Below are 25148 nucleotides of genomic sequence, written 5' to 3' on the forward strand. Positions count from 1 at the left end.
TGCTGGCTAGTCCCTTTGTGGTCCTAGGGTACCTTTCTGGGGCTTGGGCTCAGGATAGCCTCCTCTACCTCAGGGGTCACCTTTGATAGAAAGTGGTTGGGCTGGTGGTTCAGAGTGTGGGCTCAGGAACCACACTCTGCGAAAGAATCCTGGCTCTGCCCTTCACAAGCTATGTTTCCTTGGACAACTGTCCTTCTCTTTCTGAGCCTCATATGAGAAGCAGGCTTCCTGATAACAACGTCCCCCTCCACAGGGTCATGAGGTTAAATGTGTAGAAATATGGTCCAGGCACAGTGCCTCGTGTGACGGAGGAAGTTCTCAGTAAATGTCAACTCTTACTATTATTATTTAATTTTGATATTTAATATATATCTTATGTACAACTATAGATCCTTATATGATATTATTTGACCTTTTGGCCCAATATATCTTTCAGCCAGTCAAGCTAGTAATTCTTCCTTTTCTAAAAATTTAAACTACTTCATTGAGGTGTGACTGATATAGAAAAAGCTGTACATATTTAATGATGTACATAACTTGATGAGTTAGCAGATGCATACACACCCATGAAACCATCACCACCATCAAGGCCATAAATTGATCCATTACCTCCAAAAGTTCCCTCTCACCCCTATATTTATTTATTTAACAAAATTGTAATATAATAATTCCTTCTGGAAGTCTTCCCTAAGTATACCCACCTAATTCACTCAGTAACTATTCACTGAGCAGTCTCCAGGCACCAAGCCCAGACTGGCACCAGAGTTGTGCTGAGACACAGAACACAGCCTTCCAGGTCTGGGAGCCCATCGTGTTGGGACAGAAGTGCTACAAAGGGCCTGTGAGTTCTCTGCATGTACGTGTCCAAGGCCACTTTTTCTAGTACTCTATCTTTTTCTGTTTCCTGTCTAATGACACAAACCGTTTCACCACAGGGAAAACTCAAAAGCGCTGAAACCAGACAGGCTCAATTTTTTTAAAAATCAGGGTGTAATTACACTAGCAGTAATTTTTAAAAAACTAAATTTAAACCAAAACTCCCAACCCTGTTGAAATAAAAACAAACAACAAATCTTTCTAAGTAATGTAAGTAAAAGAAGAATTCAAGGCAAGAATCACAGATGAGATAAAAATGAAGGCATCATGGTGCAATCGCTTAGGAAAACAGTCTGGTGGTTCCTTTAATGGTTCAACAGAGTTAACCATATGAGACCCAACATTCCACTTCCAGGTACACACCCAAGAGAACTGAGAACATATGTTCAAAGACTTATATATGAATGTTCATAGCAGCATTATTCATAAGAGCCAAACAGTGGAAACAACCCAAACGTCCATCAACTGATGAAAGGATAAATAAAATGTGTATAACCACGCAGTGGATATTGTTCAGTCAAAAAAAGTAATGAACCACATAGATGAACCTTGTAAATATAATGCTAAGTGAAAGAAGCTAATCACAAAAGACCACACAGTGTATGATTCCATTTATTTGAAATGTCCAGAATAGTCAAATTCATGGAGACAGAAAGCTGATTACCGGTTGCCAGGGGCTGCGGACTGATGGGGGGAAATGGAAATGAGTGCCAATGGGTACTCAGCTCCTTTTCAGGACGATGAAAATATTCTGAAATTGACTGTGGTGATGGTTAACACAACTCTATGAATGTACCCAAAATCAATGAATTGTACACTTTGTGGTACGTGATGTGTACCTCAACAAAGGTATCAAATAAATGAAGACAGAATAAACCAAAGCTCCCAAATAAGTCAATCGACACATTTATATAGCAAAATAAATTACAGGTAGATTCAAAAGTTCATTGTTAACATTCAAATGATAAATGGCAAAAAGGAAGAAAATATAGCTGCTCTGTGACCTGTGGATGGAGAAACCCTTTCACAGCTTAAAGATGAAGAAAAACACCCCAGTGGGAGAAACCAACAGATTTGATTTTAAAAATATGAAATGCTTTTTTCATATTTTTATGAAAAAATAAGGCAAAATAAAGAAACAAAAAGCAAATCTGGGAAGAATATTTGCAACAAATATTTACACACACACATTTACTTCTGTAAAGTCTTTAAGGCACACTCAGATTCCTGTAGACTGGTAAAGCACAAGATGGATCATTTCCCTGCCCACAGAAATGGCCAGTAAACATTTTCTAAGACTTGAACTTCACGAATAATACAAACAATGCTACTCAGAAAGAAATCACTTGGCACCACTTGTGCCCTATCAGGCTCATGGTTTATAGCTTTCATATCCATTTATCACTGATTATCATGGTGCAATATTACACCAGTCTAAATATATCGAACATGCAGAATAAATGCCTGACAACAACCATATAAACCAGCGGAGACCTGCTCAGACACGCTGGTGGGAATACCTACCGCCATAACTGATTTGGAAAGTAGTATCAAAATACCTCAAAAATACCCAACCCAATCTTCCTCTTCAAGGAACTGCTCCTAAAGAAATCATACAAGACACAAGGAAAGATTTACGCCCAGTGTCCCTCACGACACTGTTTATAACCAAAAAAAGAATACTTGGAAACCAATAAAGGTCCAACAACAGAGGAACCATTAAGTAAACCAGGGTATGGCCACTGAACAACACTTTTATGTGGTCATTAAGATGGATGTTACAAAGGAGTTTTTAATGATATGGAGAAATGCTAAGGATGAGATCTCTGATGAAAAAGCAATCTTTAATATTAAAATTGCTTAGCCAGACTCAAACATTCCAGAGTGATTATCTTTTGGGGTAAAATCATGGGTGAATTTGTGGGCCTCATTCCCATAAGCTTTTGTACTTTCATCACACATGTAGGCATCCACAAGGAGCATTTAGTGTGTCTGCCCATTTTAAAGGTGACACATCCAGCATGAGTTTTTTCACTCAGTGTCACATATCTAAACCACCACTTCCCACAGGTGCCCACCTGTGTCTCCTGAGAGTCCAGAGAGCTAGTTTGGCCATTCCAAAGCCTCCCTGTCCCCCACAACTGACCCCACAGCCAGGATCAGCATCATCTGTAAGCACAGCCCTCCTCATCAGGACAGACACAGCCCCAGAGGATGGGACTGGGGGCCTTGGAGAGGGTTCGAGCAGCAGAGGCTCACCCAAGGCAGGAATCCAGCCTTTGGAAAGGAGAGTGACAGAGCAACATGACTCACCAGTGCCTCATCAGTCAGCAGCTGAGCAGCCATCCCTCTGCTGCCCACGGTGAACAGGAAGACAGGCCTAGGGGGCCAACAGGGCTGTAGGGAGAAGACAGATGGAGGCATGCTGAGAGACCAGGTCTAGGCTGGCCTCACATATGTAGACGGGACAAATCACACACACTGGGAGACAAGCAGAGAAGACAGACAGACACACATACACACACACCAACAGTGAGTATTTAGAGGGCTTACTGCATGTAGGGTACTTGAATGTATCTCACTTGATGTTCTAACCATCCTGGAAGGTAGGTACTACGTCTACTCACCCATTTCACAGATGAGGAGACTGGGGCCCAAGGAGATTAAACCACTTGCTCGAGATTACAAAGCTGGGACTGGAGTCAGGCAGAGTATGTCTAGGTCCACATGCTTAGTCACTAGGCTACAATGCCTCACAAATGCACTCCCATGCACACTCCTACAGATACAGTCAACACACATACACTCACACACATTCCCACAGGCTGCTGAGGGCCACCGGACACCCTGCCTTCTCCCAATGGCCCTGCCCGGATCCCTCCTTGAGTGTGAGTGCTGGACCGAGGCCCCCTGAGATGCCCCCGAACCACCTGTGGCCTCTTCGGGCACTTCCCCCAGACTTCATGGGGTTACCATGAGGTTCAACTAGCAGATATGAGTGTAAGGAACTTCCACCCAGGGGCTCTCAGAGCCAGATTCGCCTGGAGAAATGCAGCTTGGTTCAATTATCTTTCAGTTCCCCTGACAAGCTCAGGACAAAGTCTCAAGTGGAGAGGTATCTTAACATTCCTGCAACCCCTCACTCACCCCTTGAAACAAAAGAAAAGCAGGAGAATAAGATCCTGTCTTCTGCAACAACATAGAGGTCATTATGTTAAGTGAAATAAGCCAGGCATAGAAAGACAAACTTTGCATGTTCTCACTTACTTGTGTAAGCTAAAAATTAAAACAATTAAACTCATGGAGATAGAGACTAGAATGATGAAGAAACCAAAGGCTGGGAAGGGCAGTGGAGTGGTGGGGGGAATGTGGGGATGGCTAATGGATATTAAAAAAACACAAAGGGTTGCAGTGAGCCAAGATCGCGCCACTGCATTTCAGCCTGGCAACAGAGCGAGACTCCGTCTCAAAACAAACAACAACAACAAAAAACACAACAACAACAAAACACACACACACACAAAGAATAAATAAGACCTAGTATTTGACAGCACAACAGGGTGACTATGATCAATAATAATTTAATGATACATTTAAAAATAACTAAAAGTATAATCAGATTGTTTGTAACACAAAGGATAAATCCTTGAGGTGACAGATACCCCATTTATCCTGATGTGATTATTACACATTGTATGCCTGTATCAAAATATCTCATGTACTCCATAAATACATAAACCCACTACATACCCGCAAAAATTAAAAATTAAAATTAAAAAGAAAAGCAGGGTTCAGGACCCAAACTTAGGGTGACCATAATATCTCATTAGAACTAGCTGGCTTTACTTCCATTTGTTTTAATGTTTGTTTCCCTTCTTACAGCAAAACTCAGCTTCTTTTTACAGCAGTCACACAGAATGCCCTTTTAAACTAAGCCGATTTAAATTAAAAAAAAAAAAAAAAATCAGTGAGCCAATTCAAGTAAATGGCAAAGTAAAAAAATAGGATGCATGGCACAGGTTAGGACAAATTCTTGGAGTTTGAGACATGTTGGCTCAGTCCTGGCTTCTCCTGTGACAGGGGGCTCCCTATCCATGCCACCAACACCTCTGACTGGAAATGAGTTTTTCTTCTGCTATAAACAGAAACATGCCTCTCTACATCTCCAGCCCTTCAGGATCACCCAGAAAAACCTCAGTCCTCTCCAACACAATACTCTTTTAGCTCAAAGTACCAGAATCACTAGGGATGCTTATTAAAATATCACTCAGAATATATACTCCTAACCCCCCTCCCAGATTCTCTGAATCAAACTACCTGGGTAGGGCCCCTGAATCAGTATTTCTAAATAAGTTTCCCAGGAGATTCTGACACCTCTGACAGCGTAAGAACCACTAAGACAAAGAAGAGCCTTTCTTAAGCCAAATGGCCCCAACTTCCACAGGTGAAAAGTAATTTTAATTGTAGGGGGGTATATATATATGGCCAAGTTGGCAGAAGCCTTTGGTACTCAACCGGGAACAATTTTGCCCCCCCCAGAAACATCTGTCAAAGTCTGGAGACATTTGCCAAATTGTCACAATTTGGCAGGGGAATACTATGGGCATTTAGTGAGTAGAAACCAGGGATGCTGCTGAACATTGTACAATGCACGGGACAAGCCCCACAACAAAGAATGATTAGGCCCCAAGGTCGGTAGTGTGGAGGCTGAGAAGCCCTGTTGTAGAACAAAATGATCACAAAGGCGTGGGCTCGGGCTTCCTACCACTTAACGCCTGCATACAGGCACCACACCTGGCCAACTGTAACCACTCACTGAAAACGTCCTCTGGGTTAAAACTCTTCAAAACTCTTCCTTGGCTTCCCCCACCATTAGAAATCACTCCATTAGAAATCATTAGAAGTCTTCACTGCCGCCCACACAGCCTTTACGATGTGCCCCGATGGCCTCTCCCCTTCCATCTCCTCTACTCCCCTCTCCCATGCTTGGCCCCAGGCCCCCTGGCCTTTGCATTTGCTGTTCCCTCTGGAGGGAGTGCTCTTCCCATGACTAGCCCCACTTCCTGCTCAGCTCCAATGTTACCTCCTTGGAGAAGTCCTCCACCCCCAATCACCTGACCTTAAGCAGCAACTCTCTCCCCCTCTATTTTCTTGCAGTACAAACCACTATTGACAACTGTCTTTTTTTAAATAGTTGTTTTCAAGTTTGTCATCTGTCTTCCCTCCATGAGAACAGAAGCCCCCAGGGAGCAGGGATTATCACTTTTAGATTGTATTTCTAACATCTAGGACAATGTCTAACACATAGGAGGCACTTAGACATCAAGCTGAACGAACAGATGAGCTAACTTCTAGTGCTGGCCAGGATTCAAAGGAACAGGCCCTCTCACACACTGGTGAGGGAATGTGAGTCGCTCAACATTTTTCTGGAAAGTGAGCTGGCAATACACAAATCCCATAACCCAGCAACCCTGTTCCTGGGAATCTGCCCACACTAATAAAGCTCTGTGTAAAAGTTACATATAGGAAAAAAAGATATTTATGGCAGCATTGTTTCTAGAGGGAAAAAAAAAAAAAAACACCACACCCTGAAAACAAAATTAATAAAATTACTAAAGGAATCAAATCAATGGTAGGGTCTCCATAGTACGAAGTATCAGGTCGCCTCTGCGAAGCAGAGTTAGTTCTGCATCTCGCAGAGTTAGTTCTGCATCTGTTGACATGTCTGTGGTTTCACTAAGTGAGAAAAGCAAGTTACCCAGTTTTATGCATAACTTCAGCCCCTTTGTGAAAAAAATAAACCAACCCATGTGGATGTGGACACATCTGTACAGCGTTTTCCAGCCTGGGAAAGGCTGTGGAATGAGGCTGGGTTGGTATCTGGAGGGCGTGGAATGGGAATGAGAAAGGGGTAGGGGTTATTAATTATTTTTTATTTCTCTTCCTTTGAACTGTCTCCCTGGGTGTAGAAACCTCATATCACCATACACATTTTTGAAACGGAATTTAATTTAAAAAAATATATTCCTTGCAGATCAGTGGTCTCTTTCACCCGTGTCCTATGAGGTCAAGAACACTGGCCCATTTTGCCAGACCACAGCAGTGACTAGAGCCCACTTACCCAGTAGGCACAGAGCCTGGGGCCCATGAAACCTTTAGGGGCCCATAGGAAGGTCTTAATTTCTTTTAAAATCATAAGAAAATATCTAATCCAGCCTAGAATACATTTGTCTTCCTATTAATGAAATAACAAAATGTAACTTTTAGTGCTTTAAAAAGCCAATGGAGCAAGAGGTCCATAAAGGCAAAGTACCCTTAAAAATCATACAGCAGCCCTGGAAGTGACTTGCCCAAGAGTACTTGCCAGTGACTGTTGAACCTGGTTTGGCCTTAGATCTGGATTCTTCTTCCTCTGAGCTTTTTAGCATTTCCTTCCTTTCTTCCATTTCTACTGTTTCCAAGCAGAGATTCCCTTGGGGAAAACCCTGCAACCTTGTGTCAGCTGAGCGGAAAGGGAAAAAAGGGATCTCCCATTTGTCTAGTGGTTAATTGTGGGGGCTGTGGAACCTGGATGCCTGAGGTAACCTTGGGTGAGTCACTTAGTCTGAGACTCAGTTTCCCTGTCTGTAAGATAAGGATGATGATGGTCCCTACCTCAGAGTTACTGGGACACCTATAAATGGCCAGCACTGGCTGCAAACACATTTTGTGAACAAATCAACCTCTCCTTGGTCAGAACGGAGTAGGGCACAGAGACCCTTTAGGAGTCTGATCCCCTTTTAAGAAGATCCTGTGGGAGGCAGAAGAAACAGCCTTTCTTTTCCCCTCCTCCACCCTGCCCCTGTCACTCCCAGGCCCCTATGCCTCCAAAGCTTTCTATGGGCAGGAAAAAGCCAGGGAACTGTGGCTGGGCAGACTAGGAGAAGTGGGGGGTGAGAAGGTAGTGGCTCTGCTAGGACCCCTTGTCCAGGCATACAGTCTTTGGAAGAGGCACACCCAGATGCATCCACCTCTGCAGAGTCACACACAAACATCAAGAAACACTCAGACACACGTGGACACACAGAGATAGGGAAAGATCCAGACAGGACTGGACCCTGGAGAGACACACCCCTACACTCATGCCAAGAGACATGCATGGAAAGACCAGACATAGTGGACACCCAGAGGGCACCCTCACACAGAGACACCCAAGGATAGAGATCAAGGCTGACACACCCACAACACCAAAGGCAAGGACACAGGCAGTCACTCAGAGATATCACCACACATGTATGGGCAGAGGCCCGGAGAGAGACAGCTCCACAGAGAGACCAAGACTCTGTAGAAGTGGGACAAACACACACACACATTACCACACATAACCCACATGGACACACATGGACACATACACATTCATTCACAGACCCAGCCTCTGGACAACATGCAGTTTTTCTCTCTCTCTCTCTCTCACACACACACACACTCACCATCTCCAGAGACACAGCCATACCCTCAGGACGACACAATCCGTCTCACACACACATACAGACCCACAAAGACACATTCACAATAGCCACAAAGGCTCAGCCTCATCCTCAGGATGATATGCACCACCTGTCTCTCACACAGGCCACCTTCCCCTCAGGATGGCCCTGGTGTCCATGCAACTTTCCTACCTCTAACCCAGTCACGCCTCTCCCTTCCTGGCCCAGGCCTCTCCTCAGCCCCTCAGCCTCCCCTCAGCCTCCCCTCGGCCCCTTAGCCTCCCCTCAGCCCCTCAGCCTCTCCTCAGCCTCCCCTCAGCCCCTCAGCCTCTCCTCAGCCTCTCCTCAGTTTCTTCTCAGCCTCTCCTCAGTCCCTCAGCCTCTCCTCAGCCCCTCAGCCTCTCAGCCCCTCAGCCTCTCCTCTGCCCCTCAGCCTCTCCTCAGCCCCTCAGCCTCCCCTCAGCCTCTCCTCGGCCGCTCAGCCGCTCCAGGCGCCCCTCGGTCCCGGCCTGCACGCCCTCCCATGCGCCCGCATGCCCTGGACCTGCACCCAGCCCTGCACTCCCCGTACCTGGGCCTGCACGCCCTCTCCCCGAGGCTGCGCCCTACCCGGGGCCAGGGTATGGCCCCCCACACAGGTAGAGGGTGGGTGGAACCCCGCAGCCACACTCACCCGCTCGCCGCTCTGCCAGGACAATGACCGCGCCCGCTAGGCCCGCCCGGCCGCAATGCGCCTGCGCGGACTGCGCCGGACTACGCTTCCCAGAAGCCCGCGCGCGCCACCTCCCCTCGGGCTTTTTCAGCCGAGCCCTGCCCCCCCAGTCGAGCGAAGCCGAGCTGAGCCAACTGAGCTCCTCTAGCTCCCAGAGGCCACCGCGGCCAAGGAGGCGGGGGCAAGAGGGAGAATTGAGGGGGAGGAGGCAGGGAAAGGGGAGGAGAGAGAACAGACGGAGGGAGGAAGGGTGGGAAGAAGGATGGAGGGAAAGGAGGGGCGAGGAGGAGGGAAGGGGGGAGGAGGGAGAAAAGAAGTAGGAGGGGTGGGAAGAAGGATGGAAGGGGAGAAGGGATGGGGAGGAGTGGGGAGAAGAGATAGGAGGGGGAGGGACTTGGGGAGGAGAGCTGGGGAGGAGGGAGAAGGAGGAAGAAGAGATGGAGGAGGAAGAAGAGATGGAGAAGGAGGAGGGGTTGGAAGAAGGGTGGAGGGGAAGGAGGAAGGGCTGGGGAGAGACTAAGGGAAAAGAACAGTTCAGAGAGAAGAACCAACAGAAAGAAGAGGGAGGGAAGTGGGAGGAGGGAGGGGCAGGGAGGCAGGAAAGGAAGAGAATGGAGAAGGCAAGGAGGAGGAAAGAAGGGTGGAAAGGGGGATGAGAAGGTGGAAAGAACTATAAGGAAGAAGAAAAGGGTGGGAAAAGGAGGAAAGAGAAAGTCGAGTTAGGGAGGGCAGGACAGGCTGAAGAGGAAGAGAGGAAAGAATGGGTAAGGAGAGGGAGGAGGGAAAATAGAAAAGGACAAGGGATGGGTGGAGGCAGATAAATGAGGGGAATAAAAGAGGTGTGTCACATCTGCTGCAGACATTTCTGCAGTCCAGCCAATGGACTGGACTGAGGGACCATCCCAGGCAACTTTAAACCTGATAATCATGCTTATTTGTAGAACATTTGCAAAGCATACAGATGTGCAAAGAAGACAATGAGCATAGGTGTAGAATAAAATGTATAGGAGACTATTGGGTTGGACTGAGTTCCTGCACTAGGCCCAACAGATCAAACCGAAATGGAGCTACTCATGCTGAAGTTCCAGGCCACCAGCTCCAAGTTGTTATCTGACCTCCTCTCAGGAGAGAGAGAGAGAGATAATAGCCAAGTCCCAAACAGGCCAGTTTTAGCAGTCATGATAAAAGAAATCCCCTTTGCTTTAACCTTGACAGGTAAAGTAACTTTAAAATGCCCCATCCACTTTTGTTCTCTGTTTCTGCTTTCCTCAGCCCGTTTCTGTGTCTGAAGCCATATTCCTCTGCTTGGATCACCAGAACACTAGTTCTATTTTATAGAAAGAGGTGTGGCTGGATTCTAGAATTGCAAATAAAAGACAACTAAATCTTTAAACTAAATGTCAATTCCTTTTATCTTTAGATATAAGAAAAAAGCATCAATCCTTGTTGTTATGAGTTTCCTTTGTTCTGGCCCCTGGTCTCCACGCCTTATGATTTATAAACAATCTTCACAGCCAAGCTACTTTTCAGATGAGTTGGGTAATACAGACAGGGGAGCTTACACAAGAGGAAAGGTAGGAACCAGGCACCTGGCTGAGGCCCTTTTCTATAGTAAACCACAAAGCCAAGTTTAAAAACATTTGCTGAACGTCTGAGTGGCCACAAAACTGTCAACAGCAGCTAACCTTAGGTGGTGACTAATGATGTATTTAAGTGAAATCTTTTATTCAAAGATAAATGTGGATTTGTTCACGTCAAGTTGTAAAACATAATACAGAAATCATAGAGAGAGACCTATGTCTCTTAGGTAATTTCACCCAAGGGCAACATCTTGCAATATCACAAGTAGGATACTGATGTCAGTCCATTCAAGAGACAGAATATTTCCATCACAAGGATCTCTTCCAATATTTCCACAAGGATCCATCATCTTGCCCTTTTATAGCCACACTCACTTTCCTCCAGACTCGATCATTAGTCTGTCCTCCATGTACACAATTGTGTCATTTCAAGAATGTTATAAAAATGGAATCATACAGTATCTGAATGGTGGGATTGGCTTTTTTCATTCAGTACAATTCTCTGGAGATACATTCAAGTTGCTACATATATAGAACTTAATTATCTTACATAATAGAAGCTTTATACTCATTGAGTAACATCTCGCCTCCCCCAGTCCTTGGAAACCACCATTCTAATTTCTGTTTCTGTTGGGAGCAAGCCCCCAAAATTCTGGCCATAAACTGGCCCCAAAACTGGCCATAAACAAAATCTCTGCAGCACTATAACATGTTCATAATGGCCCTAACGCCCATGCTAGAAGGTTGTGAGTTTACGGGAATGAGGGCAAGGAATACCTGGCCCCTCCCAGGGCAGAAAACCACTTAAAGGCATTCTTAAGCCACAAACAATAGCATGAGTGATCTGTGCCTTAAGAACATGCTCCTGCTGCAGTTAACTAGCCCAACCTATTCCTTTAAGTCAGCCCATCCCTTCGTTTCCCATAAGGGATACTTTCAGTTAATATAATATCTATAGAAACAATACTAACGACTGGTTTGCTGTTAATAAATATGTGGGTAAATCTCTGTTTGGGGCTCTCAGCTCTGAAGGCTGTGAGACCCCTGATTTCCCACCTCACACCTGTATATTTCTGTGTGTGTGTCTTTAATTTCTCTAGTGCCTCTGGGTCAGGGTCTCCCCGACCTAGCTGGTTTCGGCAACTGGCGTCCATTCGTGGGGGCTCGAATTGAGGTCGAAGGGTCGCCGAAGCGATGGTTGGAATGGAAAACTAGCTGAAAGACACCCGAGTACTCTCAAAGCAATCCCCGTGGTGCGTAAGAAGGAGAGCTCGGAAGTGTCAGGGTAACAATGGGATAGGTGTGGGGTCTGGTTTGTTCTACCTTGGAACTTTTTCACACTGATGATGAGGAGGAACGAGACTGTAACGAAGTAACAGAAGAGGTTACAGAGCATGTTTATTTGCCAGCTAAAGCTCAAGCGGTAAAGGAAGGAGAGGTTCATCCCTACCCTTCTGCACCCCCTCCTTATTATTTTGAAGAAAAAGACCCTCCAGATCTTTCTTTTCCAGAGGACATTGGGTGAAAAGTAGTTGCCCCAGTGACTATTCGAGTGCACCTTAAGCGACCGCCCTTAGTTCTATTCAGGCAGGAATTCAGCAAGCTAGACCAGAGGGTGATTTAGAGGCTTGGCAGTTTCTTGTTAGAATACACCCCCCCCAGATCAACAGGGAAATATTGCAGCTACATTTGAGCCTTTTCCTTTTAAATTACTCAAAGAATTTAAACAAGCTATAAATCAGGATGGAGCAGGTTCTACTTTTGTAATGGGACTGCTAAAAATGTTGCTGTTTCCAGTCGGATGATTCCTACTAACTGGGACGCTCTTACTCGAGCTTGTCTAACTCCTGCTCAGTTCTTACAGTTTGAAACTTGGTGGGCAGATGAAGCTTCCATTCAGGCTGCTCGCAATGTCCAGGCCCAACCTCAAATTAATATAACTGCAGACCAACTTTTGGGGGTTGGCGGCTGGGCTGGTTTAGATGCACAACTGGTCATGCAGGATGATGCCATAGAACAGCTTAGAGGAATGTGCATTAGAGCTTGGAAAAAAATCACTTCAGGTGGGGAACAATACCCTTCCTTTACTGCTATAAAACAGGGACTAAGAGAACCATACGTTGATTTTATAGCTCGGTTACAGGAGTCTCTTAAAAAGATGATTGCCGATTTGGCTGCTCAGGATATAGTGTTGCAGTTATTAGCTTTCGACAATGCTAATCCCGATTGCCAGGCTGCTTGCTCTGTGACCTATCAGAGGGAAAGCACATTTAGTTGATTATATCAAGGCCTGTGATGGTGTCAGAGGTAATCTGCATAAAACTACTTTGTTGGCACAGGCAATGGCAGGACTGAGAGTGGATAAAGGAAATACTCCATTTCCTGGAGCTTGTTTTAATTGTGGGAAGCATGGTCATACTAAAAAAGAATGTAGAAAAAAATCAGCAAGTCAGGCTGCCAGATAGGGGAAAAAAGAAAACTGCTGAGCCTGAAATATGCCCAAAATGTAAAAAGGGAAAACACTGGGCTAATCAGTGTCATCCTAAGTTTGATAAAGAAGGGAACCTGATTTCAGGAAATGCCATGAGGGGCCCGTTCTGGGCCCCATTCTAAACCGGGGCATTTCCAGCTCAGGCCATTCCCTCACCCCTGTACAATGTCTGTCTCCTGCCACAGCCAGTAGTGCTGCAGTAGATTTATGCTGCACAAAAGCTGTGAGCCTTCTGCCTGGGGAACCCCCACAAAAGTTCCCAACAAGAGTCTGTGGACCCTTGCCAGCAGGGACAATAGTATTACTTTTAGGAAAGTCTAGTTTAAGTTTAAAAGGGGTACATACATACAGGAGTCATTGATCCAGATTATAATGGAAAAATTCAAATTGTTATATCTACTTCTGTTCCCTGGAAAGCAGAGCCAGAAGAGCGCATAGTACAGCTCCTGATTGTGCCATATGTGGGAATGGGAAAAAGTGAAATTAAATGAACAGGAGGATTTGGAAGCACAAATAAACAAGGCAAAGCAGCTTATTGGGTAAATCAAATTACTGATAAATGCCCTATCTGTGAAATAACTATCCAGGGAAAGAAATTTAAAGGTTTGGTAGATACAGGAGCAGACATTTCAATCATTTCTCTACAGCACTGGCCGTCCATGTGGCCAACTCAACCCGCTCAATTAACAGAGTTGGAGTTGGTAAAGCCACTGAAGTATATCAAAGTAGTTACATTTTGCATTGTGAGGGGCCCAATGGACAATCTGGGTCCATTCAACCAATTATAACTTCTGTACCTATAAATTTATGGGGAATAGATTTATTACAACAATGGGGAGCACAAGTTCTAATTCCAGAACAAATATATATCCCTAAAAGTCAACATACAATGCATGAAATGGGGTATGTCCCTGGTATGGGACTAGAAAAAAATTTGCAAGGTTTGAAAAAACCGCTTCAAGTGGAAAGACAAAGTTCCCCCAAAGATTAGGATATCATTTTTGATGGCGGCCATTGTTAAGCCTTCAGAACCTATACCATTAAAATGGTTAACAGATAAGCCAATTTGGATAGAACAATGGCTAAGTAAACAGAAACTGGAGGCTTTAGAGAAATTAGTTACTCAACAATTAGAAAATGGGCACATAGGTCCAACATTTTTCCCTTGGAATTCTCCAGTTTTTGTAATTAAGAAAAAATCAGGTAAACGGAGAATGTTAACTGACTTAAGAGCTATCAATTCAGTTATACAACCTATGGGAGCATTGCAGCCAAGATTGCCTTCTCCCGCTATAATTCCAAAAAATTGGCCTTTAATAGTCATAGATTTAAAAGACTGTTTCTTTACTATCGCCTTAGCTGAGCAAGACTGTGAATGGTTTGCATTTACAATTCCTGTAGTAAACAACTTGCAGCCTGCTAAGCATTTTCATTGTTTTACAGATGGATCTAGTAATGGTAAAGCTTCTTATTTTGGCTCAAAAAGTAAAGTTTTCCAGACGTCCTATACTTCAGCTCAAAAAGCAGAGCTTGTGGTGGTAATTGTGGTACTGCTTTTGATATGCCTATTAATGTGATTTCTGATTCTTCATACATGGTTCATTCCACACAGTTAATTGAAAATGCTCAGTTATGATTTCATACAGATGAACGACTGATGATTTTATTTACCCAATTGCAAACAGCAGTTAGAAGTAGAATGCACCCTTTTTACATCACTCACATTAGGGCTCATACACCTCTTCCAGGACCTTTGACTGAAGGGAATCAAATGGCTGATCGCCTGGTTGCTAATGCAATATCTAATGCTAGACACTTTCATAATTTAACCCATGTTAATGCCTCTGGTCTCAAACGCAGATACAGCATTACTTGGAAAGAAGCCAAAGCTATTATCCAGCGATGCCCAACTTGCCAAATGGTACATTCCTCATATTTTACAGGAGGAGTTAATCCTCAAGGATTGGAACCTAACTCTCTTTGGCAAAGGGATGTCACTCATTTTCCCTCGTTTGGGAGACTATAGTTTATGTACATGTATGTATGGACACCTTTTCTCACTTTGTCTGGGCTACATGTCAATCAGGAACGTCTTCTGCCTGTGTTAAACATCACCTTCTGCAGTGTTTTGCGGTGATGGGCATTCCGGCTTCTATTAAAATAGATAATGCCCCAAGCTATACTAGCCAAGCTCTAGCTACATTTTTCTTCATGTGGAATATTAAACACATTACTGATATCCCATACAATTCACAAGGATAAGCCATAGTGGAAAGAATGAATCTCTCCCTAAAACAGCAGTTGAAAAAGCAGAAAGGGGGAGACAGAGAATATGGACCCCCACAAATACAACTGAATCTAGCATTATTAACTTTAAATTTTTTGAGCCTGCCCAAAGGCCAGATGTTAGCAGCAGCTGAACAGCATCTACACAAACCAGCTGCAAAGACAGAAACAGAACAATGGTTTGGTGGAGAGATCCAGTAACAAAAAGTTGGGAAATAGGTAAAATAATAACTTGGGGTAGAGGTTATGCTTGTGTTTCTCCAAGCCAAAATCAACAGCCAATATGGATTCCATCAAGACCCCTGAAAACTTATCATGAGCCAGATCCCAAGGAAGAGACTCTGGGAGGATCCCAAGGACCCCCCTGTTGCAGCCATGTTGAAACTGATGTTGAGGAGGACCCCAACTGTCACGAGCAACACCCGTCGAACACAGCCACCCACCTGGGGACAGATCAATAAGATGTCACAGATGGCAGAAGAAAACCTGAGGAAAGCAGGACAACCAGTCACAGTGAATAATGGTAGTTATGATAGCGGTTGTCACCACTGCCGTGAGTATTCCTTCAATAAGGGCCGACACAGAGAACAATTATACTTATTGGGTATATTTATCAATCTTGGCTGGCAATAATGCCTGGATGCAATCGCTCTTATGACACAGTTACACATGCTTTCTGATCTCAGTATTTACCATAATAAATCTGCTCCTATAATTGAGGCATACCGCCCTCAAAAACCTAATTGTAAACAGGATTGGACCCAGTTAGAAAAAACGAACATACTTGTTTAGGAAGATTGCATTGCAGAACAGACAGAAGTGCTGCACAACGATTCCTATGGAATCATTATTAATTGGTCCCCTAAGGGGATGTTTATCTTGAATTGCACCTCTCGGTCTGCATGCCACGGCCACACTATGTTCAGCTGATCTGAATAAAATGGTCAGATGGTAGAAATAATAAGAAGTATGGCAAGAGTTCCTATTATCTGGAATCATGGTGGCATAGTGACTTCTCAATCTCAAATGACATGGCTCGTTGTAGGAGCTAAACATAAGGATTGGTGGAAACTATTAAATGCTCTTAATAGGATCAAAATTTGGGAAAGAATAAAAAAGCATCTAGAAGGACACTCTGCAAACTTGTTTTTGGATATAGCAAAATTAAAAGAACAAATATTTAAAGCATCCCAGGCACACCTGACCTTATGCCAGGAACTGAAGTGCTTAAAGGAGCTGCAGAGAAATTAGCAGCTAGTAAACCCATTTTTTTTTTTTTTTTTTTGAGGCGGAGTCTTGCTCTGTCACCAAGGCTGGAGTGCAGTGGCACTATCTCGGCTCACTGCAAGCTCCGCCTCCTGGGTTCACGCCATTCTCCTGCCTCAGCCTCCCAAGTAGCTGGGACTACAGGCGCCTGCCACCATGCCCGGCTAATTTTTTTTGTATTTTTAGTAGAGATGGGGTTTCACCGTGTTAGCCAGGATGGTCTCGATCTCCTGACCTCGTGATCCACCCACCTCGGCCTCCCAAAGTGCTGGGATTACAGGCTTGAGCCACCGCGCCCGGCCAGTAAACCCATTAAAATGGATAAAAACACTTGGAAGTTCTGTGATTTCAACGATGATTGTGCTTTTAATCTATGTTGTTTGTCTTTGTATAGTCTACAGATGTGAATCCTGACTCCTGCAAGAAGTAGCTCATTGTGACAAAGCTGCCTTTGCTTTTATCAATTTGCAAATCAAAGAAGGGGGACATGTTGGGAGCAAGCCCCCCAAAATCTGGCCACAAACTGGTGCCAAAACTGACCATAAACAAAATCCCTGCAGCACTGTAACATGTTCATAATGGCCCTAACACCCACACTAGAAGGTTGTGGGTTTACAGGAATGAGGGTAAGGAACACCTGGCCCACCCAGGGCAGAAAACCGCTTAAAGGTATTCTTAAGCCACAAACAATAGCATGAAGGATCTGTGCCTTAAGGACATGCTCCTGCTGCAGTTAACTAGCCCAACCTATTCCTTTAATTCAGCCCATCCCTTCGTTTCCCATAAGGGATACTTCTAGTTAATCTGTATAGAAACAATGCTAATGACCAGTTTGCTGTTAATAAATACGTGGGTAAATCTCTGTTCGAGGCTCTCAGCTCTGAAGGCTGTGAGACCCCTGATTTCCCACTTCACACCTGTATATTTCTGTGTGTGTGTCTTTAATTCCTCTAGTGCCACTGGGTTAGGGTATCCCTGACCGAGCTGGTCTCAGCATGTTTCTATGAGTTTGACTATTTTAGATTCCACATATAAGTGGAATCATAAAGTATTTGTCCTGTGACTGGCTTCTTTTACTTAGCATAATGCACTCAAAGTTTATCCATGTTGTAGCATGTAACAGGATTTCCTTTTCTAGGGCTTAAAAATATGCCATTGTGTGTGTGTGTGCGTGTGCGTGCGTGTGTGACTTTTTTTTAATCTGTCCATCTGTCAATATACATGGTCTTCATCTCTTAGCTATTGTAAATAATGCTGTAATAAACATGAAAGTGCACTATTCATTGCAACCTCCTTGAGATCTTCTTGAGATCTTACTTTCAGTTCCTTGGTCATATACCCAAATGGGGATTGCAGGAATATATGGTGGCTCTACTTTTACTTTCTTGAGGAACCTCCAAACTGTTTTCCAAAAAGCATCACTACTTTGCATTCCCACCAACAGTAAATGGTTCCAATTTCTCCACAGCCTCAGTAACACGTTACCTTTGTTTTTTTGAGAATAGCCATTGTAACTGGGGTGAAGTAATATCTCACTGTGGTTTTGATTTACATTTCCCTGATAATCAGTGATGTTGAACACCATTTTATATGCCTGTTGGCCATCTATATGTATTCTTTGGGAAAATGTCTACTTAAGTCCTTTGCCCATTTTTAAATCGCGTTATTTGTTTTTTAGTGTAATTGAGTTGAAGGAGTTCCTTATGTATTTTGAATATTAACCCCTTATCAGATATATGGTTTGCAAATATTTCCTTCCAATCAGTAAGCTGCCTCTTCCCACTGTTGTTTTCTTATTACAGGATTTTGTGTGAACATAAGTCTTCATTTCTCTGGGATAAATGCTCAGGAATGTAATTACTAGGTCATATAGTATATTTAGTTTTTTTTCTTAACAAACTGTCAAACTGTTTTCCGGAGTGGCTGTACCATTTTACATTCCTGGCAGCAATTTGAGATATGCAGTTTTTCCAGATCCTAGCCAGATACCCAGGAGTGTGACTGCTAGATCATATGGCAAGAGTATGTTTAGCTTTGTAAGAAATCACCAGACTGTTTCCCAAAGTGCATTCCCACCAGCAATGAATGAGAACTGCTGTCCACAACCTCACCACCATTTGGTTTTGAAAGTTGTTTTTGGATTTTAGTCATTCTAATAGGTGTGTAGTCATATCTCATATCTCATGCTTGAATTTGCAATTCCCTAATGACATACAATGGTAATATGATGGTAAGGATCTTTTTCCATGCTTATTTACCATCTGTATATCCTCTTTGCTGGTTTTTGGTAGATCTTTTGCCCATTTTTCAAGTGCATTGTTTTCTTAACTGTTGAGTTTTATGAATTCTTTGTATATTTTGTATGTAAGTCCTTTAGCAGCTATGTGTTTTGAAAATATGTCCTCCCAATGGTGGTTTGTCTTTTAAATCTAACAGTATTTTTTCACAGAGAAGTTTTTTTGTTTTGTTTTGTTTTGAGACAGAGTCTCCCTCTGTTGCTTAGGCTGAAGTGCAGTGGCACGATCTCAGCTCACTACAACCTCCACCTCCCAGGTTCAAGCAATTCTTTCACCTCAGCCTCCCGAGTAGCTGGGATTATAGGCGCCTGCTACCATCCCCAGCTAATTTTTTATATTTTTAGTAGATACAGGGTTTCACCATGTTGGCCATGCTGGTCTTGAACTCCTGGCCTCAGGTGATCTGCCTACCTTGGCCTCCCTCCCTTCTGGGACTACTGCGCCCAGCCCACAGAGTAGTTTTTAATTTTAACGAACAACTTATAACTTTTATTCTTTCATGGATTGTGCTTTTCAATCTTGTGTTAAACACTTATTGCCAAACCAAAGGTCACCTAGATTGTCTCCTGTTACTTTCTAGGAGTTTTATAATTTTGCTTTTTTACATTTAAGTCTATGATCCATTTTAAGTTAATTTTGTGAAAAATGTCTGTGTCTGTTTTTTCCATGTGGACATCCCAGTGTTCCAGCACCGTTTGTTGAAAAGACTATTCTTTCCCCATTAAGTTGCCTTTGCTTCTTTGACAAAGATCAGCTGACTACATTCATGTGGTTCTATTTCTGGGATCTCTCTTCTGTTCCATTGCTCCATCTCTATTCTTTAGGCAATACTACACTGTCTTGATTACAATAGCTCTGTCTTGAAGTCGAGTAGTATCTGCTCTCCAACTCTGTTCTTTTTCTCTAGTATTGTATTGGCTATTCTGAGTGTTTTTGCCTTTTCATATAAACTTTATAATCACTTTCTCAATATCCACAAAATAACTTGCTGGGATTTTGATTGGGATTGGTTGAGTCTATAGATTAGTGAGGAAGAACGGACATCTGAACAACACCAAGTCATCCTACCCATGAACATGGAATCTCTCTCAGTTGATTTAGATCTTCTTTGATTTCCAAGGTCTGTGGATCTGAAATTTCCCTTCTGGGTTCAATCGACATCCTGACCTTTCCCAGTGGCTTCCAGTGGGGCTTCTCCTCTTTCTTCCCCAAAAGTGGAACTGGACAGTATGGGGGCGGGCCTGGTTCTCCAGCACAGAGATGCCACTGAGCTGCTGCTGTGACTCTGCTTTATGTGTGTGGGGCGGTGCGGGGAGTGTGAGTGATCCCAAGGGAGGAACAAGAGGGAGGGGTTGTTGGTTCTTTGGAACCAACCACAGCTATTCCTCCCCAGATGTTTCTTCCAGAGTGCCTGGCTCAGGATCCACGATTCCAGCTGTGAGTGAAGGAGTTCAGTGTGGAGCAGGAGGGCCTGTGTGTCCTGGTGCCCTGTGCCTCTACCTACCCCGAGAATGTCCTGTCTGATGTTTTTCCAGCTCAGGGGTGCCGAGTCCATGATGAGAACCATTTTTATTTGAATGATTCAGTGGCCACAAATGACCCTCCCCACAAAATTTAGGAGGAGACCAAGAGCCCATTTGCCTCCCTGGGGTACCCCCAGACCTATAACTGCTCCCTGAGCATGAGATGCCCAGACGGGGGATACAGAAAAGTACTACGTTCAGGTAGAGAGAGGACCTACTGTCAGATAATGTCATTGAATTAAAGGGCTGTCAGTGCATGTGCCAGGTACAGAATTGGATCTAGGGAGGGCACAAGTGATGGAGTGTGGGTCCCTCACTCCACGAGCTTAGCTGGAATGGGACCCTCTCACCTCTCTCAGTGAGCGGGAAGGAGCAGGCTCAGATTTGAAAAGGGGGCAGTCTCGGGGGATCCCCTGAAGTCCTCTCTGAGTCCTGGTCTCTGCCCCTCTCTCCCGCCTCTGAGCCAGCAGCTGAATGTCCATGCTCCAGAGATCCCGGAATTTGGACACCCAAGGATGAGGATGGTGGTCTTTGTTTCCTGGGTCTGTAAGGGGGGTTCGGTCTCTACCTCCTCCTGAATGGGGGCTTGCCTGGCCTCCCTGGACCCCCACAACTCCAATGCTCATCCTCAACCCAGAGCTTCCAGACCATGGCACCAACCTCCCCTGCCAGGTGAGCCTCCTCTGGGACTAGCGTGACCTCAGAGAGCCTTTAACTCAGCACTTCCCGAGAGTCCTTGGGCAGGTTGTTGGGGGCCTTGAGGAGGCTTGTTAGGGGTTCCTGGAGGCAGGAGCCAGGGCCCCTACCAGGGCAGCAGGTGGTGGTGACTTGGGGGTGGCTGTCAACTCTCCTGGGCCCTGCAGCTCAGTACTCAATGGGTTCCCATCAAGCCTCCGAAGGCCTCTCTGTGGAGCGTGAGGGGCTGGAGGCTGACCTCTGGGTTTTGTGGGTAAGGCAGAGGACAGGACTGCAGCCTTCACTCAGCAGCCTCACCTCCTTTTCCCTCATCTCCTTTGCCCAAGGTGGCCTCCCTCCTTGCCCTTGTGGGCTGGTGGGAGCTCTGGCTGCTGGTCCTCACCTGCTTAGAGGGTGGACCTCCTCCTCAGCGATGCCCCCCAGATATTCCCCACCAGGCGAATAGACCTTTTACTGCCCCCAGGACTCTTTCCAAAACCTGGACCTGGGGCCTGTCTTCCTGGATTCAGCAACGAACTGTCCCTCTGATTTAAGAATTGTGTGACCTCTCAGAGATGAGGTCCTTGAGGATTGTATTAGGCCATTCTTGCATTACTATAAAGAAATACCTCAGACTGAGTACTTTATAAGGAAAAGAGGTTTAATTGGCTCATAGTTCTGCAGGCTGTACAAGAAACACAGCATTGGCATTTGCTTGACTTCTGGGGGAGGCTTACAATCATGGCAAAAGGTGAAAGGGGAGCCGCACATCACATGGCAAAAACACATAAGCAAGAGAGAATGGGTGAAATGTGCCCCACATTTTTAAATGACCTAATCTCACAAGAACTCACTCATTATCGAGAAGACAGCACCATGCCATGAGGGACCTGCCCCATGATCCAAACACCTCCCACCAGGCCCCATCTCCAGCACTGGCGGTTACAATCTAACATGAGATTTTGGGCAGGGACAAATACCCAAACTATTTCAAGGGGTGCAGCCAGTGCCTAGGCTGAACCTGTAACTCATCCTCAGGACCAAGAGCCCAAGGTGAGAGTCCAGCTGGTACTTTCCTGTCTCCACTCTCAACATGCATTCTCTATCTCTTTCTTCTTTTTTCTTCTTTTCAATTAAGATTCTAGGGTTTTTATTCACTTTCTGGAAGTCTGAGATAATTGGCAACTTTTTATGCCTTTAGCTATTTATAAAATATTCAAAACTTGTGTTATTTCACCTTGAATCTTGTTCTTAAAGCTCCTGTTCTTCTTGTTCAACTTACTGCTGTGGCATTTTCAGGATATCTAAATCATTGTTCCCCAAAGAAGGAAATAGTCAGAGAGTAGATTATAAAAATAAAGAGTTACAACTCAGAAGTTCACATAATGAACTTGATAGACTCTCCCTCCACAAATAAAACCCTTATATCTGTTTTACCTGTTTTCAAATTAGTATGTGCATTCTAAATTATTTTGATTTTTATAGTTTTAACATTCATTTAAGCCATTTATGTCTATTTTGAGGCACACTTTTACTGTTTTTTGATCATATATTTCCTTTAAAATTACTCAGATTTAATTAAAGCCCTTTTTCCTCTTCTGAAAATACTTTATTTAAAACACCAATATGCTATTAACTAAAAACTGAGGGATCAATTTGAGTTATTCTAAATTGTGTGTAACTCAGACTGTCCCCGTTTGTGCACTGTATTAATAGTGTTTAGTCACAAGAACAGCAGCCCTTACTGCCCTTACGAAGACTGTTCCTTAATATTCCATGAGGCACATGCATTCTGAGTTCCAGGCTCCTTGGATACAAGGAACAAAACAAATATGTCAGTGTGAAGGTCACATTGGGTGGGTGGTGGGAATTTTTGCTACTGTGATCTAGAAATGTCGATTCTTTCAACTTATCAGGTGGCTCCTGTGTCACCTCCTGTCCAGCTTCCTGTAAAAGTCAAGGTTTGTCCTTCTGGGGTAAATAGACAGAGCCATTGTTCAGTCATTGCCAAGACTTCCCTTTAGTAAGAAATGGGAACGTGTCCTCCTACAATTTAAACTGGAAAGTGCTATAAAGTTGGCAACCTAACTTTTATGTTTCCCAAAGGACAGTTATATGGTTTGACTGTGTACCTTCCAAAACTCAGCTTGAATTGTGTCTCCCAGAATTCCCACATGTTGTGGGAGGGACCCAGGGGCAGGTAACTGAATCATGGGGGCTGGTCTTTCCCATGCTATTCTCGTGATAGGGAATAGGTCTCACGTGAACTGATGGGTTTATCAGGGGTTCCGCTTTTGCTTCTTTCACATTTTCTCTTGCCGTTGCCATGTAAGAAGTGCCTTTCACCTCCCACCGTGATTCTGAGGTCTCCTCAGCCATGTGGTACTGTAAGTCTAACTAAACCTCTTTTTCTCCCCAGTCTTGGGTATGTCTTTATCAGCAGCATGAAAACAGACTAATACAGTAAATTGGTACCAGAATGGGGTGCTGCTGAAAAGATACCCAAAAATGCAGAAGTGACTTTCCATAGCTTGAGCTTCAAGCCTCTTAAACCTTGCCTGAGAAAATTTCTGTTTGGCTTGATGTTAATTTCTACTTACATGAGAGCCAAAGAACTCAAAGAGTCCAGTTGTGGTAACAGAATCAGTCTACAATGGTCAATTAAAAATCTTAGTATGATTTTTTTTGAATTACATTGAATGTATAGATCAATGTGTGTGTGCTTAAAGTAGATCAATATGTATGTACTTCTTTTTAAGAAAGAAAAAACTATTTCAGTGGGAACAAAGGAACACATGGCTGGTTCCTATATGCAAGGTGTTTTGTTAGAACAAAACAAAGATGGAATAAATATGTGTGCACACGTTACAGGATTTTTAGCCCATTCTTCTCATGACTCATCTGCCTTCATTTCCACAAAGCAAAACACCACATTTCCAGCTGTCACTGGAGAGTGAGAACACTGGGAAAGCTCTGTCACCTACAGAGATGAGGTTATCCATCACCAGGACGACAAAACCCCACCCCAGCATTCCTTCCCCTGTCTGGCCCTTCCGGGGGGGCAGATCATTGTGGTTTTGATACACATTTCCCTAATGGCTAATGATTGAGCATCTTTTCATATACTTGTTTTTCATTCACATATTTTCTTTGGATAAATGTCTATTCAAGCCTATTTTTAATTGGGTTGTGTTGTTATGGTTAAGTTGTAATTCTGGATTCATGTCCTTTACAGATAAACAATTTGCAAATCTCTTCTCTCATTTTGTGAACTTACTGTTTCACTTTCTTGATGGTGTCTTTTGAAGCATAGATTTTTTGTTTGTTTTTGAGACAGTGTCTTGCTCTGTCACCTAGGCTGATGTGTGGTAGTGCAATCACAGCTCACTGAAGCCTCCATCTCCCAGGCTCAAGCAATCTTCTCACCTTAGCCTCGAGTAGCTGGGATTACAGGCACGCACCATCTCATCTATTATTATTACTATTTTTTTTTTTTGAAGAGACGAAGTCTCACTATGTTGCCCAGGCTGGTCTCAAACCTTTCCTCAAGTGAACCTCTCACCTTAGCCTCCCAAAGTCCTGGGATTACAGGCATGAGGTACCATGCCTGGCCTTGAAACACAGATGTTTTTAATTTTGATATAGTCCAACTTGTTTTGCTTTTGTTGTTTGTACTGTTATATCTTTGAAACTACTTCCAAATCCAAGGTCATGAATATATACCACTATGTTTCTTCTAAGAGTTTTACAATTTGGGTTACTGCATTTAGATATTTGATCTATTTGCATTCGTTTTCATATATAGTGTGAGGTAGGGGTCCAATTTTTTTTTTTTTTTTTTTTTTTTTTTTTTTTGAGACAGAGTCTCACTCTGTCGCCCAGGCTGGAGTGCAGTGGCACAATCTTGGATCACTGCATGCTCCACCTCCTGGGTTCATGCCATTCTCCTGCCTCAGCCTCCTGAGTAGCTGGTATT

At 44.0% G+C, this 25148-nt stretch overlaps 2 protein-coding genes across 4 annotated transcripts in view; both read right to left on the bottom strand.

The window, feature by feature from the left end:
- ZNF71 (zinc finger protein 71) overlaps positions 1-9031 on the bottom strand; it is a 31825-nt gene extending 22794 nt beyond the window's left edge. The window contains exons 1-2 of one of the 2 annotated variants that reach the window (XM_073015864.1): positions 9016-9031; positions 3190-3273 (exon numbers count right to left, since the gene is read on the bottom strand). In XM_073015864.1, the coding sequence (XP_072871965.1) occupies positions 3190-3222 (33 nt within the window). In that variant the 5' untranslated portion in view covers positions 3223-3273; positions 9016-9031. Of the gene's footprint in view, positions 1-3189; positions 3278-9015 lie in introns of those variants that run through there. The other variant, XM_073015865.1, reaches the window with a different exon arrangement.
- Positions 1-9039, bottom strand: part of SMIM17 (small integral membrane protein 17) — a 68297-nt gene extending 59258 nt beyond the window's left edge. For both annotated transcript variants that reach the window (XM_038006401.2, XM_007998269.3), the window contains exons 1-2: positions 9016-9039; positions 3190-3273 (exon numbers count right to left, since the gene is read on the bottom strand). The gene's annotated coding sequence lies outside the window, so the exon portion shown is untranslated. The remainder of the gene's footprint in view (positions 1-3189; positions 3274-9015) is intronic.
- Between the last annotated feature and the right edge of the window lie 16109 nt (positions 9040-25148).

The sequence above is a fragment of the Chlorocebus sabaeus genome, chromosome 6 (genome assembly GCF_047675955.1).
Source record: "Chlorocebus sabaeus isolate Y175 chromosome 6, mChlSab1.0.hap1, whole genome shotgun sequence".
Taxonomy (NCBI): domain Eukaryota; kingdom Metazoa; phylum Chordata; class Mammalia; order Primates; family Cercopithecidae; genus Chlorocebus; species Chlorocebus sabaeus.